A 15,972-nucleotide genomic window follows, 5' to 3' on the forward strand; every position below is an offset into this window, starting at 1 on the left:
ACACACAATTTGCAAACAGGTAAAGTCTCAGCATCACCCGTTAAAGAGGGCCGATTGTTCCATGAACTTCATGAAGTGTGACAGATGAAACTGCTACGCACATACTGCAAGTTTTTACAGTCTTTTGTGTAAACGCGAAGCCACGCAATGCTTCATCGTATATACACAAATTGTTTTATTGCATAGGGTTTGTAAGTTCCGATCTTGTGTAACAATAATAATAATAATAATAAAAAAACGGCAATTATCCACGCTTTCTGGATTATCATCCCTCAAAGCGCGCCACGGGTCGATAGGCTGCCAAGCCCCTAAGGGTGGCGCAAGTTGACCTCAATGCTGAGTGTGACAGACAACAGGCCGGGCTGATCCCCTGCTCTTTACTGAAAAGGCCTGCAACTTTTACATGTCCAGATATTGCTCGTCTGGTACACGGGACCACCATTTTACATGACTCTCCGAACCACAGCACGCTATGCACCCACTGTGGTGTCTGCACATTTAGGGCCACAATGAGTGGGATAGAGGATAAATGAGAAAGCTCATGATCTTACAACTTTCCGACAGATAGCCTAGCACACCAAACTACATGACCACCCTCTACCTCTAGGCTAATACTATAGCCTTCTACAGGGTGTACTAAGGATAACCACCATTTCCCTTCTCCTATGTTCATCCGCCAGTGGACTGCCGTTGACTTTGGAGACAATACCAAGCAAGGCTGATTGAAAGAGGCAGAGGTGGGCAGACAGAAAAAGAGACAAACATACAAACAGACCAGCATTACATACCTGTATGTTGGTATATGCCACAAACCTCTCCAACTGTAAGTTTTGATGTTCAGATAGTTCAATGTCATCATACCAAACCATATACCAAGTCCATTGCATATTAAGACGTCCATTAGCCACTGTAGGGGATAAAAGAAACAAAGCAAAATATTTGAGTTACGGATGCGGATTCAAATATATACAGACAAATGTAAGGCTATTAATCTATTTACTCTACATTGTATGCATCCACCAGTTCAACTTGAGTGAGAGGGTGTTGAGGTATCAACACACACAATGTCTAAGGGGTGCACTTGAGTGAGGGGAGTGTTGTGGTATCAACACACACACTGTCTATGAGGTGCTCTTGAGTGAGGGGTGTTGAGGCATCAACTCACACAATGTCTAAGGGGTGCACTTGAGTAAGGGGAGTGTTGTGGTATCAACAAACACAATGCCTATGGGATGCACTTGAGTGAGAGGGGTGTTGAGGTATCAACACACACAATGTCTACTGTTCGTCCACTCTGAAGTACAAAGTGACAACTCACGCTTATACAACGCGTAAACACTCCACAGTACTGCATCTCTGCTGCAGGTATGCGTGCCTTCAAAGTCGGCACAATGTGTGCGTCAGACTGACTGTAAGGGGTGCACTTGAGTGAGAGGGGTAATGAGGCATCAACACACACACACAATGTCTATGGGGTGAATCCTAACATCGTTCTTACTCAAGTGGAACTGTTGTGTGTTTCAAGTAAATATAATAACATATACACTACCAGATTCCTTCGCTACCGACCACAGAGGTACACTGCTGGCAAGCTGCTTTGTGGCTGCTCTAGAGTAATAACAATTACCGTATTGGGCCGAGTATAGTCCCACCCGTTTTTTAGGTGAAAATTTTTCACAATTGCGGGGTGGGATTATACTCAAATTTCAACAAAAAAAAAAAAAATTCAAGATGTTTTGTATTTTAAATATAATTTGTATTTATGTCATACTCTATTAACTCTATTAATGATTTCAAAATGCATTGAATTTGAATGCATTTTGAAATCATTAATAGAGTATGACATGAATACAAATTATCAATTTTCATATTAAAAATACAAAACATCTTGAAATTTTTTTTTTTTCCAGGGACACTCAAAACCAAAAAAACTTTTTTTGTTTTACAATTTCTGAAATTTTTCAAAAATGGGGGTGGGACTATACTCGAACTTGGGACTATACTCGGACGAATACGGTAAATCCAAACTGTACCCATATATGTATCTGAGATGGCAACATATCTGTATGATGCTAAATAAGTTGCAAGAAGACATGGCACGTTTCAGCCCCCTTTACTCCTTTACTCACATGCAGTATACAGTCCCACGCTTTTATGTCAAATATATATCAAAAGTATATCAAAAATATGTCAAATAGCATTTTGATACAAATTTGATATATCAAAACTATGTCAAATAGTTTTTGACATATATTTGATTGTATCAAATATGTATCAAATTTAACTTAGATTTTATACTGTGTGTCAAATCTATGTCAAATGTACCAAATGAAAAATATGAGTGTCAAAATTGTGTCAAAATTGTGTTAAAATTGTGTCAAATTTTACTTAGCCATTTTTCTGACAATTTTATTATGTCAAAATTGTGTCAAATCTAACTTAGAAAAATTTTCAGAACAAATAACTATGTCAAATTTGTGTCAAATTTTACTTAGTCATTTTCCTGACAAATTTATAGTGTCAAAATTGTGTCAAATCCAACTTAGTTGTTTTTCTGAAAATTTGTATGTCAAATTTGTGTCAAATTTTACTTAGCCATTTTCTTGATAATTTCTTGTGTCAAATCCAACTTTTGTTATCCATTTTGAATCATCATTGAATTAAAAAAAATTATAACCAAACATGATCAATAGAGATATGCGTTTGATGATTGACAATAAACAAAAGCAAATTATTCACTGTTTATTGAAACCACATATCAAATATAGGTTGATGATTAAAAAAAAAAAGAATATCTGTGTACCAAAATAATATGGCTTTGAAAGTCACATTTTCCAGGGGGTGCAAGACTTCTCAAAGGGTGTGAAGAAGCTGTCCCTACATTTCTTTGGTAGCTGACAGCTGCCCCCCACTTAAAAAAATACAGAAAAGGATCAACTTGATTTAAAAAATGCTAACATTTATCATTTTTAATTTGAAGTTTTCATATACAAAACCAAAATTTTTGACACTGACCTGATTCCTGATTTATCATTTTTATTATTTTATTTCATTTCATTTCAATTGATTTTATTATTTATTTATTTATTTTTTGTTTGTTTGTTTGCACTCTTGTTTTTTGGTTCGGAATTCTTTTATTATTTTTTATACCAAAAGAATGTCTTCAGTATTTTTTTTAATTTCCCCCCCACCTTAAAAACAGAAAGAAAAAAGGTAAATTAAATAAAAAATGCAAAAGATTATTATTATTATTATTATATTTTTTTCTTTATTTTGCATTGTTTATTTATTTATTTATTTATTTATTTATTTATTTATTTGGTTTAATGCTCTCTTTTTTCTGTTCAAATTATTTTTATGCATAAACAATTTGTTGATTTTTTTAAATGCAAATTTGTTTTTATTCTGATTTGTTTCCCCCACTTTTTTTCTAAATACAAACAATAATAATAATAATAATAATAATAATTAATTAATCAGAAAAATGCAACTATTTATTATATTATTTGGGGGTGGGTAATGTTCCTTTTTATTTCTTTTCATGCCAAAGCTTTTCTTTTTTGATGCCATTTTTTCTGAAATTTCCCCCCCTTTGCCTCCCCCCAGGTTTGGCCTAATTGCCCTAACCAGAATTATCCACTCTTGCTGGGGCATAATTATCACACAACCCCTAGAAATCTTTTTCTAGCTAAATAAGTTTGAAAATGTTAGCAAAAACAAAATAATACAGAACTCTGAGGTAGCTAACCAACCCCTTTTAAAGGAAGTTTTGTTTAGTTTTTCAAATTTTGTGTGTGCTTAGTCTTGGACCCAGACTGCATAAGTTGCCAGATTTTCACAAAGCCAGAAACAGACTGTGAATGAGACTACTCTAGTAAACCAATATGGCAGCCTACAGAAGGGTTATTTAACGGCTGAAAGTATTTCTTTAAATTATGCATTTATGGAGGTCATTTCCTCAGCAAGAAGTACTGTACATATTTTGGTTGATCATTGTGCATTTATTCTCAACCAACTGATAGCTGCTAAAATACTGGAAGGAAGGGAAAACAGGCAGACAGCATGCATGCATTGCAGCAACGTAAGTTTTAATTTAAGCTTACCTATTCTAACACTAACATGAGTTTAAACACACTGAATAGCAAATTGTATGTGTTGTTGTATCATGCGGGCAGATGATTGAGCTAGTATATTACCAGTCTAGGTGTGTATGTACTGTACCCGGGTACTATACAACAGAAGCATACCACTGCACTGGCACTGTCTCTGTGATGAGCTGCCTGTGACTGTGCCCGGGTGACTGTGTCACTGTGAGTGTCGACATAATTTGACAAATTAAAAAAAAAAAAAATTAAATAATTTACATTAATTATTCTCTCGGACTCGGTCCGGGTTGTTCCATCTATTGCCATCATGATCATGATGATTGCACTTACCCATTCCTCATGTCTGTGAAAGGGGACACCCTCGCGGAATCTCAGTCTAAATACCGGTACTCTTAAATAAAACTGTTTTTTAAACATGTTAAAATACTTGAATTACTAAGGATGCGTCACAACTTGTTCCAGGCATGTGCGCTTCCGCAGTGCGATTAAATCTTCATCCAGATGAAGCAGCACTTTACCGGAAGAAGAAGACGAATTCTAGGGACTTTCCGTTCATCAGCCAATTTTCTCTAAAAAACACCAATTTGCATATGGTCATTTTCACAATAAAGGGTGTAACTTTTGATTTTTAGGGTCAAAATTTCAAACCACTTAAATATGTTTCTGTTTACTGAAATCATGCATAGAAGCAACTTAAATTCCAGTAAATAATGTTTCAAGGCTTAAACCTTTTGATTTCTAATAAAAAAATTTGACATTTTCATAACATTTTGCTTAAAATCTAATAAAAATGTATTTTACATAAGCTCAGAAAATTATGACATGAAAGCTGGAATACATGTGAAATCCCATTCCAAAGTAAGTCAACAGATATAAGTTACATTTTATACCATGTTTTGCTATGTTTATAATTGCAGTTTTGAAAATTTTTTACATAAAGTGTCATTTACAATGGAAATTTCCCAACCTTAAACATATTTTTTAAGTTTTAATTGGGTTCCTAAAATAATTTGAATGTCTAACTTCATGTACAAATACTACTTGATAAAAGGAACCTCCCAGCCAAGTTTCACAGAAATTGGAGTTATTTTTAGAATTGGCAATTCAAGCGATTTGTGTTTGGAGGCTTCAGTTAACAACACAGGTGATCATAAAAGTAAAATATTTGGCTAACTACTGCAAGTTGACATGAAAAAATAGGTAAAAAATATCACAATTACCAATTTTCATGCTTTGCTTCTAAGTATTGAATTTCAGTTGTGACAAAAATTAAATTATCACAGCAAGTCATTTTTTTTTGTTTCGGAGGCTTCATGTTAACATTTTACAATGGTTAAACATTGCAGAAGTAGTTTTTTGAAAACAACACTGTTGGGATCATCTAAGCTGTTATTTTCTTGTGTGTATTGAATCAATGATTCTATGCGGGCAGATATTGTAGATTTATAACATGTTAACTTTTTTACCCATTTGTTAAGTATGGTGTTTTTTGCATGTGAAGCCTCCGAAACAGGCTTTTTGGGTATCAGTATATTTTTCAAACATTAACCATAATATCAACATTTTTTTAAATTTATGACATTCTGCACATATCAAGTAACAATTACAATGCAGATATCAGTATGAAACACCAATTTAGATATGCATATATGATAATTAATCTTATTGTTGTTTCTTCATTTGTTTCGGAGGCTTCAATTGTTAACGGAAAGTTTGTATTGGGTCCCATTTTCAAACGGTGATATATATCTCCACGATTTAAAAACATGTGACTTGAGGATCTACTTTGCTACATTTTGATAAATAGATTGGATGAGCTCTTTTATTTATATTTGCACAAGCTTGCTGAACAGTTTGTTTGGAGGCTTCAAAAAGTTAACGGAAAAACGGCTCTTTGAAGTCAAGATTTTATAAAAATTTTAAAAGCTTGCAAATCGACTAATTTTTTTACCAATTTCAAGTTAAGATAACAACTGCTATGAATCAAGAAGAAGTGAAGAAATAACCAAGAATTATGAACCAAAGCTACACCCACAAAGTTTGTTAACAATTGTTAACGGAAAATGAAGCCTCCGAAACGACAAATATCGAAGTCCGGTTCTCAAAAATACAGGGCTGTTCACAATTAAATCTAATGTGGCAGTGTTTACTGAACATATGACTGTACTTTCAGGATAAGAAACATTATCCATGAACTAACTGAAAAAAACACAGGGTTTTACAAAAATGTTACTGTTTTTTATAGTTTTTCAAAATGGCAATATTAGGTACATTTAAGCCTGCTAAAACTGAACGCAGTAACTCCCAAAGCTGATTATGCTACCCAAGGTAGCTGCTAACTAGATGACTTATGTGGCCAAAAATCATGTAATTCTGTGGCTTTATTAGAATACTACGGATTAAAATGTTAAAAATTCAAAGTTACACCCTTTACCGTGAAAATGACCATATTTGTTTTCCCTACTTATTGTGAGTTTTTCCCCTGCTGAAGGAATTGAACTTTTTGAATTGTTTCACCAAGAGGTGCACTTAATTTTAAGACTTTTTGTGATTGAGTGCAATGGTATTAAACATGTCCCCTTGTGTCCGAGGACCGAGGTCGCAAATATGGAACAGCCCAATGAGATGAAACGAACTAATCATGCCGACCGAGAGAATAAGGTACCGCAGTAAACCTATTTTTACCGTATCATGCACATGGCATGCATTGTCGTTACATACTCGCAACATACATACGTACAGAGTACCGTACGGTACATTGAACATGTCAACAATGAAAACCGAGTCGTGATGATCAATGAATTCCATGAAAAGATACATGTACGATCGTGAAAGAGGTAAACTGCATGAATTTTGAGAAGTCTGGCCGCAAATTTCAGACATATTTTCCATGTTTAAAAAAAAGAAAAAAAAAAGAAGAATAGATTCCTAAAAATGTTACTACTTATAGCCAAACAAAAAATTGCGAATTCATTCCAGCGCCTACATGTACAATACTGCGTATTAACTCTTTGATTGTGTGTAATTTTACGTGGAGCAGGGATGTACAAACCAAACAAGACGTAAGATGCACATGTGCTCATGTGCCAGAGCAAATCACACATTAGGGGCCTATGGCTTGAAAAAGGAAAAAAGAAATGCTGCATGGTCTGCAATTGATTTAATTTTTTTAGAATATTTACGACCGTGTCACCTAGACCCAAAACCTAAGTTTGAGACTATATGTCAGTAATATTTTGTCAAGAGTAATTTATTTAAATTTTATGTATTTTTTTTTTTATATCTATAGGTTCTGTGCTCTGTGTCAGTCTGTGGGCTCTCTGTGATTCCGTTTCTGATGATGCAACTGTGAAGTCCATACTTGTCTCAAACTATTTAAGCCAACATAATACTGTAGTCTGGAGGAATTCACTCAAATCTGAAGGTAATTTAAAAATGTGTGACGAGATCGACAGCCTCGACCCCTACTTTATCCTACTCAAAATGGAGATTTTTGAATCGGAAGAAAGTTCTTATTTTACCCATAATCCCAGTGAAATTTTAAACCTGAAATGGGTTCCGTTTAGATACATGTACTGTGGTTACCGTCGACACATATATATCGTTCTATATGTCGTGTCCACTGTGAAACACATTTTTGCTTCCAAATATTAAAACCACCCACTAAACTTGCTAGTGCAATAATTTAACTTTTTAAAAGTCAAAACTTAAGGGGCATGGTAAAATATTTTGTGTTCTTTTTTTCTATACATTGAGGCGTACCATTAAAATAATTGTTTCCAAATTTTGAGTTACTTGTAACTTGTTCCAGCAGTTTTGATATGAAAAGTTTTGTTGGTTTAATTAGTGGGGCTGGGGCTATATTAAACTGTAAATAAAGTAAAATATTTTGATGATCCTGAATTTCTCGCTGGTCAACGCAAAATATTTTTTCAGTACTTTCAGAAAACTATATCAGATGTGGGACAAACGAGAATATTCATTTTGTTAATTGAAGTTTAACTTATCAGTAACTCTGTACAATTTGCTTTCAGTTGCTGCTGAAATATGACCCAACTGCAGCAGGAATAGACTTTCAACAATGGCAACTCACCAAGAAGAAAATGCTGGACTGCCTACATATCAGCGGTGCAAAATGAGAAGTTACGATGTTACACAAAAAAGTCATGTGAAAAAAGAACCTTGTACATGTACTAAGTTTGCCTCCTGTTAAAGATCATGTATATCTCATGCCCATGAAACTTAACTTTAAGGGCCAACATTTTAAGAAGAACGTTTAATTGAGTTGTTTGCTGGATGGCTACCTATTGCTAGTGATGCTTATTTTGTGTGTAAATGACATCTGGATCGACTTAAAATCTCTATACTGTGAAATAGGGCTTAGATTTCGTGCCAGTTTGTGAGAATCAAAAACCATCCGAGTCGCTTCACTTACTGCATGATTCAATGAAAGAAATTGATTCTCGCAACAAATATTACGAGAATCGATTCAGTGATTCTCAGTGAATCCGAGGCCCTGGAAATGTAGTCGGTATGGTCAGTAAAATGTTTTTATGTTTTTAATCTGTCATCAAACTTCAACCCTGGTTGAAACTGAGCTGTTTTAGTAAGAAAATAGTAAGTTTTTTGACAGGTTAAAACATTTTAGTTTATTTACCGAAGTTACCAAGCCTGTTGATCTTGTTCCAATTATATTATGATCAGTATTTTTTGAAAATCTGTTTCTCAAGTGTGCTGCATGTACGTACATTCAGATAAGAATGTGCATTGTTTTAAAAATTATCCAGTATCCCTTTCATGGTTGGTAAGTTAACAGCTTCAAGGTGTACACGTAGCAGTAAACTAAAACAAATAGGGTGCAAAATCGAATTTTACAGTACAGCCTTGTGAAATAACTTGGAAGTCACATTATTTTGGAAGTACTTGAAAGAAGAATTTAATTGCTTTAATTATACACACAAACGATGTTCAAATTTGACTAATGTCGCCTTAAGGCTCTGTGTGCATGTATACCCCCGGGTGTAAACAGGGTCTTAGATAACCTGTAAAAGATAAGTACCGTACACGTAGGCATCATGTTTTGCAATGATTTCTTATGGCTGGCACATGTATTTTTGCTAAGAAGCCAAGTTTTGTACTGGAATTGTGATCTGTAGCACATGTACATTGTGCAAGTGTAAATTACTTTATATAAAGAGATTCCTAATTGAGTTCTTCAGACTTGCTGTTACTTTTGCATTTGAGACTTCTCAGAATATTAAATACCTGGTACATTAAATACTAAATTAAATTTCATGTTCTGCGGTGCGGTGTGCGCCATATAGTTGCATATATCAGACTTTATTTTTTACTTTAAGTGTAAATTATAATAAAAAAAATACATGCAAAACAATTTTGATATCAAATTGGATCAATTTATCCCATGGGTAAATATGGTCAAGCTACGAGTTTAAAAATAGTGGTTGAGAGGTACATTTGTAGACGTGTAAATAGTATCAATAAATATTGGGCGTAAAGCATCCAATTCTATCATTAATATGTTTTCATCAATATTTTCAGTGATTTTTGATTTTCATTGGGCAACTGGGGCAAAGCTAAGCTTTAAACGAGAAATTAAGCCCCTCCGTGCCCCCTCACCTCTGTGGTGCAGCCATGTGATCACATTCTGGCATACTTTTGACATAACCAAGAACTATGTCAAATATGTATCAAATTTATTTTGACACAAATTTGACATATCAAAAGTATGTCAAATATGATCCTGTTTGATACAATTTCACCCAAATCTGAATATTTGGTGGCATTTTTTTGCCCTCAAGTAGGATTTCCAATAACTTTGGCACTGACTGGAAGCTGTGCATGCAACATGGTGGAAAAGGATTCCCTGTGCTGGCTCACCTCGACGGCAGCTCCTGAGCTCCACCACTGCATTCACATCAGTGTGTAATATATGATCACGATTTGACACAATTTTGACATAACCAAGTACTATGTCAAATATGTATCAAATATATTTTGACACAAATTTGACATATCAAAAGTTATGTCAAATATGATCCTGTTTGACATAATTTTGACACAAAATTATATTTGACATGATTTTGACACAAATGTGATTTGACACACTTTTGACATAGAACTATGTCAAAATATGTCAAATTTTTGATACAAATTTGACATATGTCAAATTTGTGTCAAATTTGTGTCAAATCACGGTCCCAATTCTTATCGTTTTTGTTTGACATGATTTTGACATATGTCAAAATTGTGTCAAATTTCGGTCAGGGGTTAATGGGATACATTGACATATTCAACCCTTCCAAAAATAATAATTGAAAAAAAGTTTACCGTATTTCGTCAAAATAAACGCCTCCGGGGGCGTTACATTTTCCCAAGGGGGGCGTTTATTAGAGGTCATTTTTAGCACAACAATTTCCGTTAAAATTATTAGGTAAGCTTAAAATTCACGCTAAAATGACAAACTATGAACTTTTGACGCTGACTTTTGGTTCACTTCCGGGTTGCCGATGCAGATTTTCGCCATTTATTGCTGCTATTATCAACCATGTGGACTTGGTAAGCTTACTACACAAGATAGCATGGAAATATCGGAATTTTTGAAACATCTTGGTTGAAAAAAGTGGTGGGGGCGTTTATTTGAGGGGGGGGCGACTATTTGACGAAATACGGTATTTGTTTTTAAAGCAGTCAATATGAAAAGCACAAAACTGCACACCACCATTATGTGGCAAAGACTGATTCTATTTTTCAGAGGGTGGATTATGCAAGACATCTTTGTTGCCACATGATTTGTTGAAAAATATATGCTTTAACTTCCAAATGTTCATCACTATTAAATGCACGTGCCCTACAAGAAAAAATTCTTACTTTTGGCTTAAACTCTATTTAATTAACACTGAGTAATGCCATTCCTGTCCCCAAGATAATAATTTTTGAGAGAAAAGCATTCAAGTGAAGTTCTCAACCATTTCTAGTTCTACATACAGGGTGTCCCCAAAAAAAAGAGGCCCCTCATTGCGCCCTCTTTTTCTCCTATTTCTGAAAAGTTGATCAAATATATTTTGGTATGTAAAGAAACCTTGAGTCGTTAACTTTAATAAACCAAAACAATTATATCAATCGGCTCACAACTTTTGAAGATATGCTCGTGTTGTGCCCTTGAGTAAGGCACTTTATCTCGATTACTCCTCTCCACCCAGGTGTGAAATGGGGAGCTGTTATGAATACTGTCCATTTAGCGCCGCCCAAAGGTATGAGTATGCCTTGGGCATTGTATGGCAGCTGACATATTCTAACGACGGCGGAATAAATGTAAAGCGCTTTGGTACATGTTCACATGTGAAAGGCGCTGTATAAATACCAACATTTATTATTTATTTAAAGAAATGTACCCGTTTTTCACTCTGTCCACGGAGAAGGTTTTGCTACTTCAAAGATTGAAAAGGAGTACACATACCATGCATGAATATCAAACATTCCTCAATGATAACTTTATAAAATAACTTTATTTATGGAATGGGCTTTACCGGTGGGTTTATGGGCAATGGATTTTGTTAATAGTGTCATTAATTTGTGGGTAAAATGGATGCGAATGGGACTTCTTTTGCTTTACTTGCAATTACTTATTTTTTCTTGGTTATTTATGCCTTTTTGTTTTATTATGTTTCTTACTTTCTTACTTTGTTTTTTTCTTGCTTTCTTTTTTTTTATTTACAACATAAGTCATTTCTCTTTTTAGGACAAAAGGTAGCCCTAAAAGGCTGTTTGGTTGGTCTTTAGTTCTTCTGAAGTGAGTTTACTGTGCTGCTCTGCCCTCTACCTGGTTGCCTCCTTGGCGAATACAGGTTTCAGCCCTGGTCCTCATTGCATCAATTGCGTTGCGTGCCATCCTTGTGCGCCGGATACTTGCGAATGCATTCAGTAATACGTTTGCGAAGATCTTGGATTTTGCCACAAAGGAAAAAAATCAAGTGGTGTGAGGTCTGGTGATCGTGCAGGCCACTCCACATCATAAGCCATCCCAACCACTCTGTTTGCTATCCGTGGACAGAGTGAAAAACGGGTACTTCTATTCAAAAGGGCATATCTTCAAAAGTAGTGAGCCGATTGAAATAATTGTTTTGGTTTATTAAAGCTAACGATTAAAGGTTTCTTTACATACCAAAATATATTTAATCAACTTTTTAGAAATAGGAGAAAAAGAGGGCGCAATGAGGGGCCTCTTTTTTTTGGGACACCCTGTATAAGTTACTACTCATTTCCCCACACATATCTCAAAATTCAGTTTTCAATCTCATTGATTATATGAGCCATTCTCAGAGCTTTGTTTTGCTGAAAACCCCATCATAATTAGACTAATATGGTTCCAGAGATATGGCCATTTTAGTGTTGCTCAAAATCAATAAAATACAAAGGAAGTTGAATACTATTATTGATTATATCTCAAAATCAATAGTCCCGACATCTGACTCATTTTGCTTGATCGCATCACATATGTAACATTTGTGACCCGGCAGCACAAATGAGCCGTAAATTCCCTAAATTGTATTCTGAGTTACGGTGTAAAATGTGTACGAAGGTCATATTCATCGGTAACTTAAGCTGGCCCGACATCCGTCTCATTTCGATAGTCAAAAACTAATCAATAATCCTATTGTTGAAGTGGATAATAAGCTTCTACCTTAGATGGCTATAGAACTTTTAATAGCTCTGGTCTTTGTTTGCTTATATTGCTAAATCCTGTTCAAGTGGTGGGTTACCAGGCATTGAATTTTGTACAGGAATGCATAACCAACAATTAACAATGAGAGAACTTTCTTAAACCTCGTTGACTTGGGATGATTTGAAATGACCGCCAATTATGACTGTTTGATATTTATTGCCAACAATGTGGTAAAAGAGACACATGTAAAAACGTAACGCTATAATTTTGTTGAAGGAGCAAAGTTTAACAAACCATAACCCCGCTTCTGGATATCGTTTGAAGTCAAATGATATACCATTTTAAAGTTTATGATGATTATTTTTTAAAAACGAAATAAAACAAAATTGACCGGGGGAGGAATTTACGGCTCATTCGCCGTGGACGTTTACATTTATGAACTACCCGGTACTTCAAATCAAACTGATTTCAACCTGCAATTATTTTACATATAAAGTAAAGAAAGTGCACTCATCAATAGCCCCTGTGTATATGTAGTACCTGGACTATGGCAGAGAGCTTAGTGTCTGGAAACCAATATGTTACCATTTAATGGAGTTCATGATAGTGACACACATTTGATTAAGTGTGACAAAATAAGGTTTTGAATCATGTGTTGAAAGGCTGCCCAATGTTTGCAAAAGTTCTTGTAAACAAATCAAAAGAAATATTGGGTAAAATGGCATTTTAAAACATACCTCAAAAACAATATATACTGTATTACAATAGATTGTATTATTTTTAACAAATTCCTTAGAAGTATTTATTTTCACACACAAAAAAGGCAGTTGTTAGCGGTCAGTGGGAGTGATGTAGTTTTCCAACAAAAAAATAACATAATTAGAAGTGATTTAACCTTACGTGAGTAAATACTGCATTTTATAGGTGAAAAACTATTTTAGCCACCTGTTGTGCAGTTTCTATTAATAATAATTCAGATAGGTGGGTTGGTTATTAAAAATAATAAAATGATCTTAAAATAATGAAAAAAGATGATCTACATGCTTCGCCTAGCAGGGCGTATGACAATGCGAGACACATATGATGCAAGCCCAAGAAATTAAATGACTTTTAAAAAGCCTGGGCAAACTGACATATAATAATAAATAGATAGTCAAAATAAGAAAACAGTACCGAGTATAGTCCCAACCTGTTTTTGGGTGAACATTTTTCAAAATTGGGGGTGGGGGGGGGGTGGGACTATACTCGAATTTTAAAAAAAATGCATACAAATTCAATTCATTTTGAAATCATTATTAGAGTATGATATGAGTACAAATTTATTTAAAACACATAGGCCTCCAATTTTTTTTTTTATCAACCATGAATGATCCTATCATTTAGCTCTAGGTCCAGGGACACTCCAAAGCCATTTTTTTTTAATTTCTGTAATTTTTCGAAAATTTGGGAGTGGGACTTTACTCGAAGGTGGGACTATACTCGCGTCAGTACGGTACTATAGAATAAAATATTAAAATAATTTGTGGATGTGTTTTCAATTCTTTTTTCTATATCAAAAATTTGTACCAATTTTGATTGTTTGCCAATTGTATAATGGCATTGATACATTAAACAATGGGAAATGATTTTACTTTAAATAGAAATGGCACATTATGGAAAACACAACAGATGTTTTGAATGTTTTGGTACATGTAAATTAATCACTCAATATTGCAATTTGATTTCTGAATTTAAATTACTGGGTATTCTACATTATTCATGTGATCGACCTGGCATCTACACACAAAGATGCATCCTGAGAACAACTATCAGTTCACCTTTAGAGAAAGAAATATCAGGAAACCAAGAGTATGAGCGCCATTGCCCCTCACTTCTCTAAGCCAAGTTGCATTCAAGTTATTGCACATATCTTTTTTCTGCTTGCCCTTGCCAATTTGGTGTTGTTAATGCTTGTTTGTTCTGTGTAATTGCTGAATATTGTCCACCCCATAAATGATAACAGAATAGATTCATATGGTTGAAGGTTTACAAATATTTGTGTCGTTTTGTTTATTTTTGACATTTTATTATGTTATTATACCCCACCTCCACAAGATTGCTTAACATGGTTATGACTAGCCGCAGTCTGTGGATCTCACAGACTTAGCAAGTGGTAAGCGTGAGTCGTGAGCACATAGTGCGAAATGTTCCATTGCTGACGCAACCTCTCTAGATAGCATACTAGCAACAGAACCCGATTTTAAGTAGTGCTAGGTTAAGAGGTGAAATAACTTTCCCCTTAAAGCAAAAATGCTTCAACTATATATCTGGATGGTTTGGGGTGCCTCCCCTGGAGTGGTATTTTGGTAGAGATATGGTTGTAACAAAGACACTGGCTGTAGCCTTCAATTCAGCCCTGTGAATTTACCTTATGCTCTGCATGCGAGCCATGGGCTTCAACATATAAAGTACAAGTTTTGATGATACTTTCTCAAACTATCAAAAGCTATCTCAAGAACCACCAGGCCAGTACGCAGGATTTTTTGGGGGTGCTGATTTTGAAAAAGTGGACTTTTTTCCCAAGGGGTGCGATTTTGTGAAAAGTGGACTTTCTTCCCAAAATTTGGACCTTTTTTGACCAAAAAAGCATAAAAAACCCGATTTTTTTTTAATCGCTACGCTCGCAAATTAGGAAATTTTGGGACTTTTTGTATACTTTTGCAACCCCTGCGTACGGGCCTGAGAACCACTGAACCAATACTTAGCTTGTCTGTACTTATTTTAATGCATTTTTCATACTGATTCCAAATATGGTCATCAAATGTACAATTCTGACATTTTTGAATTTTTAAAAATTTTGTGAAACTTGTCATGTGCAGTCGACACCCTGCCAATAGATAAATATTATATTTGAGCAGTTAAATGAACAAGCATGATTGACTTTTTTATGCTTATTGATAAATGATTTGGAGTAGGTTACCCCTAACACCAGTAAAAACCACAAAATACCACGATGAAAAATTCATAACATGCATGCATCCCAGGGTCTGCGATGACGCAATCACCCGAAGTGTGATATGATCACGGAATTGCTGGCGGGGCAGCAATAACCCGAGCAGCTACCGGTCCGCGTTAGTTCGCTTGGCATGCGAGGGTCAAAGGTTCAATCCCGGGGTGCCAAGTCAAAATTCTTCTTCTTCTTGA

At 35.0% G+C, this 15,972-nt stretch overlaps 1 protein-coding gene across 1 annotated transcript in view; it reads right to left on the reverse strand.

Annotated features, from left to right (window-relative positions):
• The window catches only part of LOC140168315 (phosphatidylserine synthase 2-like), a 130,673-nt gene that overhangs the window by 7,320 nt on the left and 107,381 nt on the right, over window positions 1-15,972 (reverse strand). The window contains 1 exon segment of the mRNA XM_072191677.1: window positions 789-907. Coding sequence (XP_072047778.1) covers window positions 789-907 — 119 coding nt within the window.

This window comes from Amphiura filiformis, chromosome 13 (assembly GCF_039555335.1).
Source record: "Amphiura filiformis chromosome 13, Afil_fr2py, whole genome shotgun sequence".
NCBI classification, from domain to species: Eukaryota; Metazoa; Echinodermata; class Ophiuroidea; order Amphilepidida; family Amphiuridae; genus Amphiura; species Amphiura filiformis.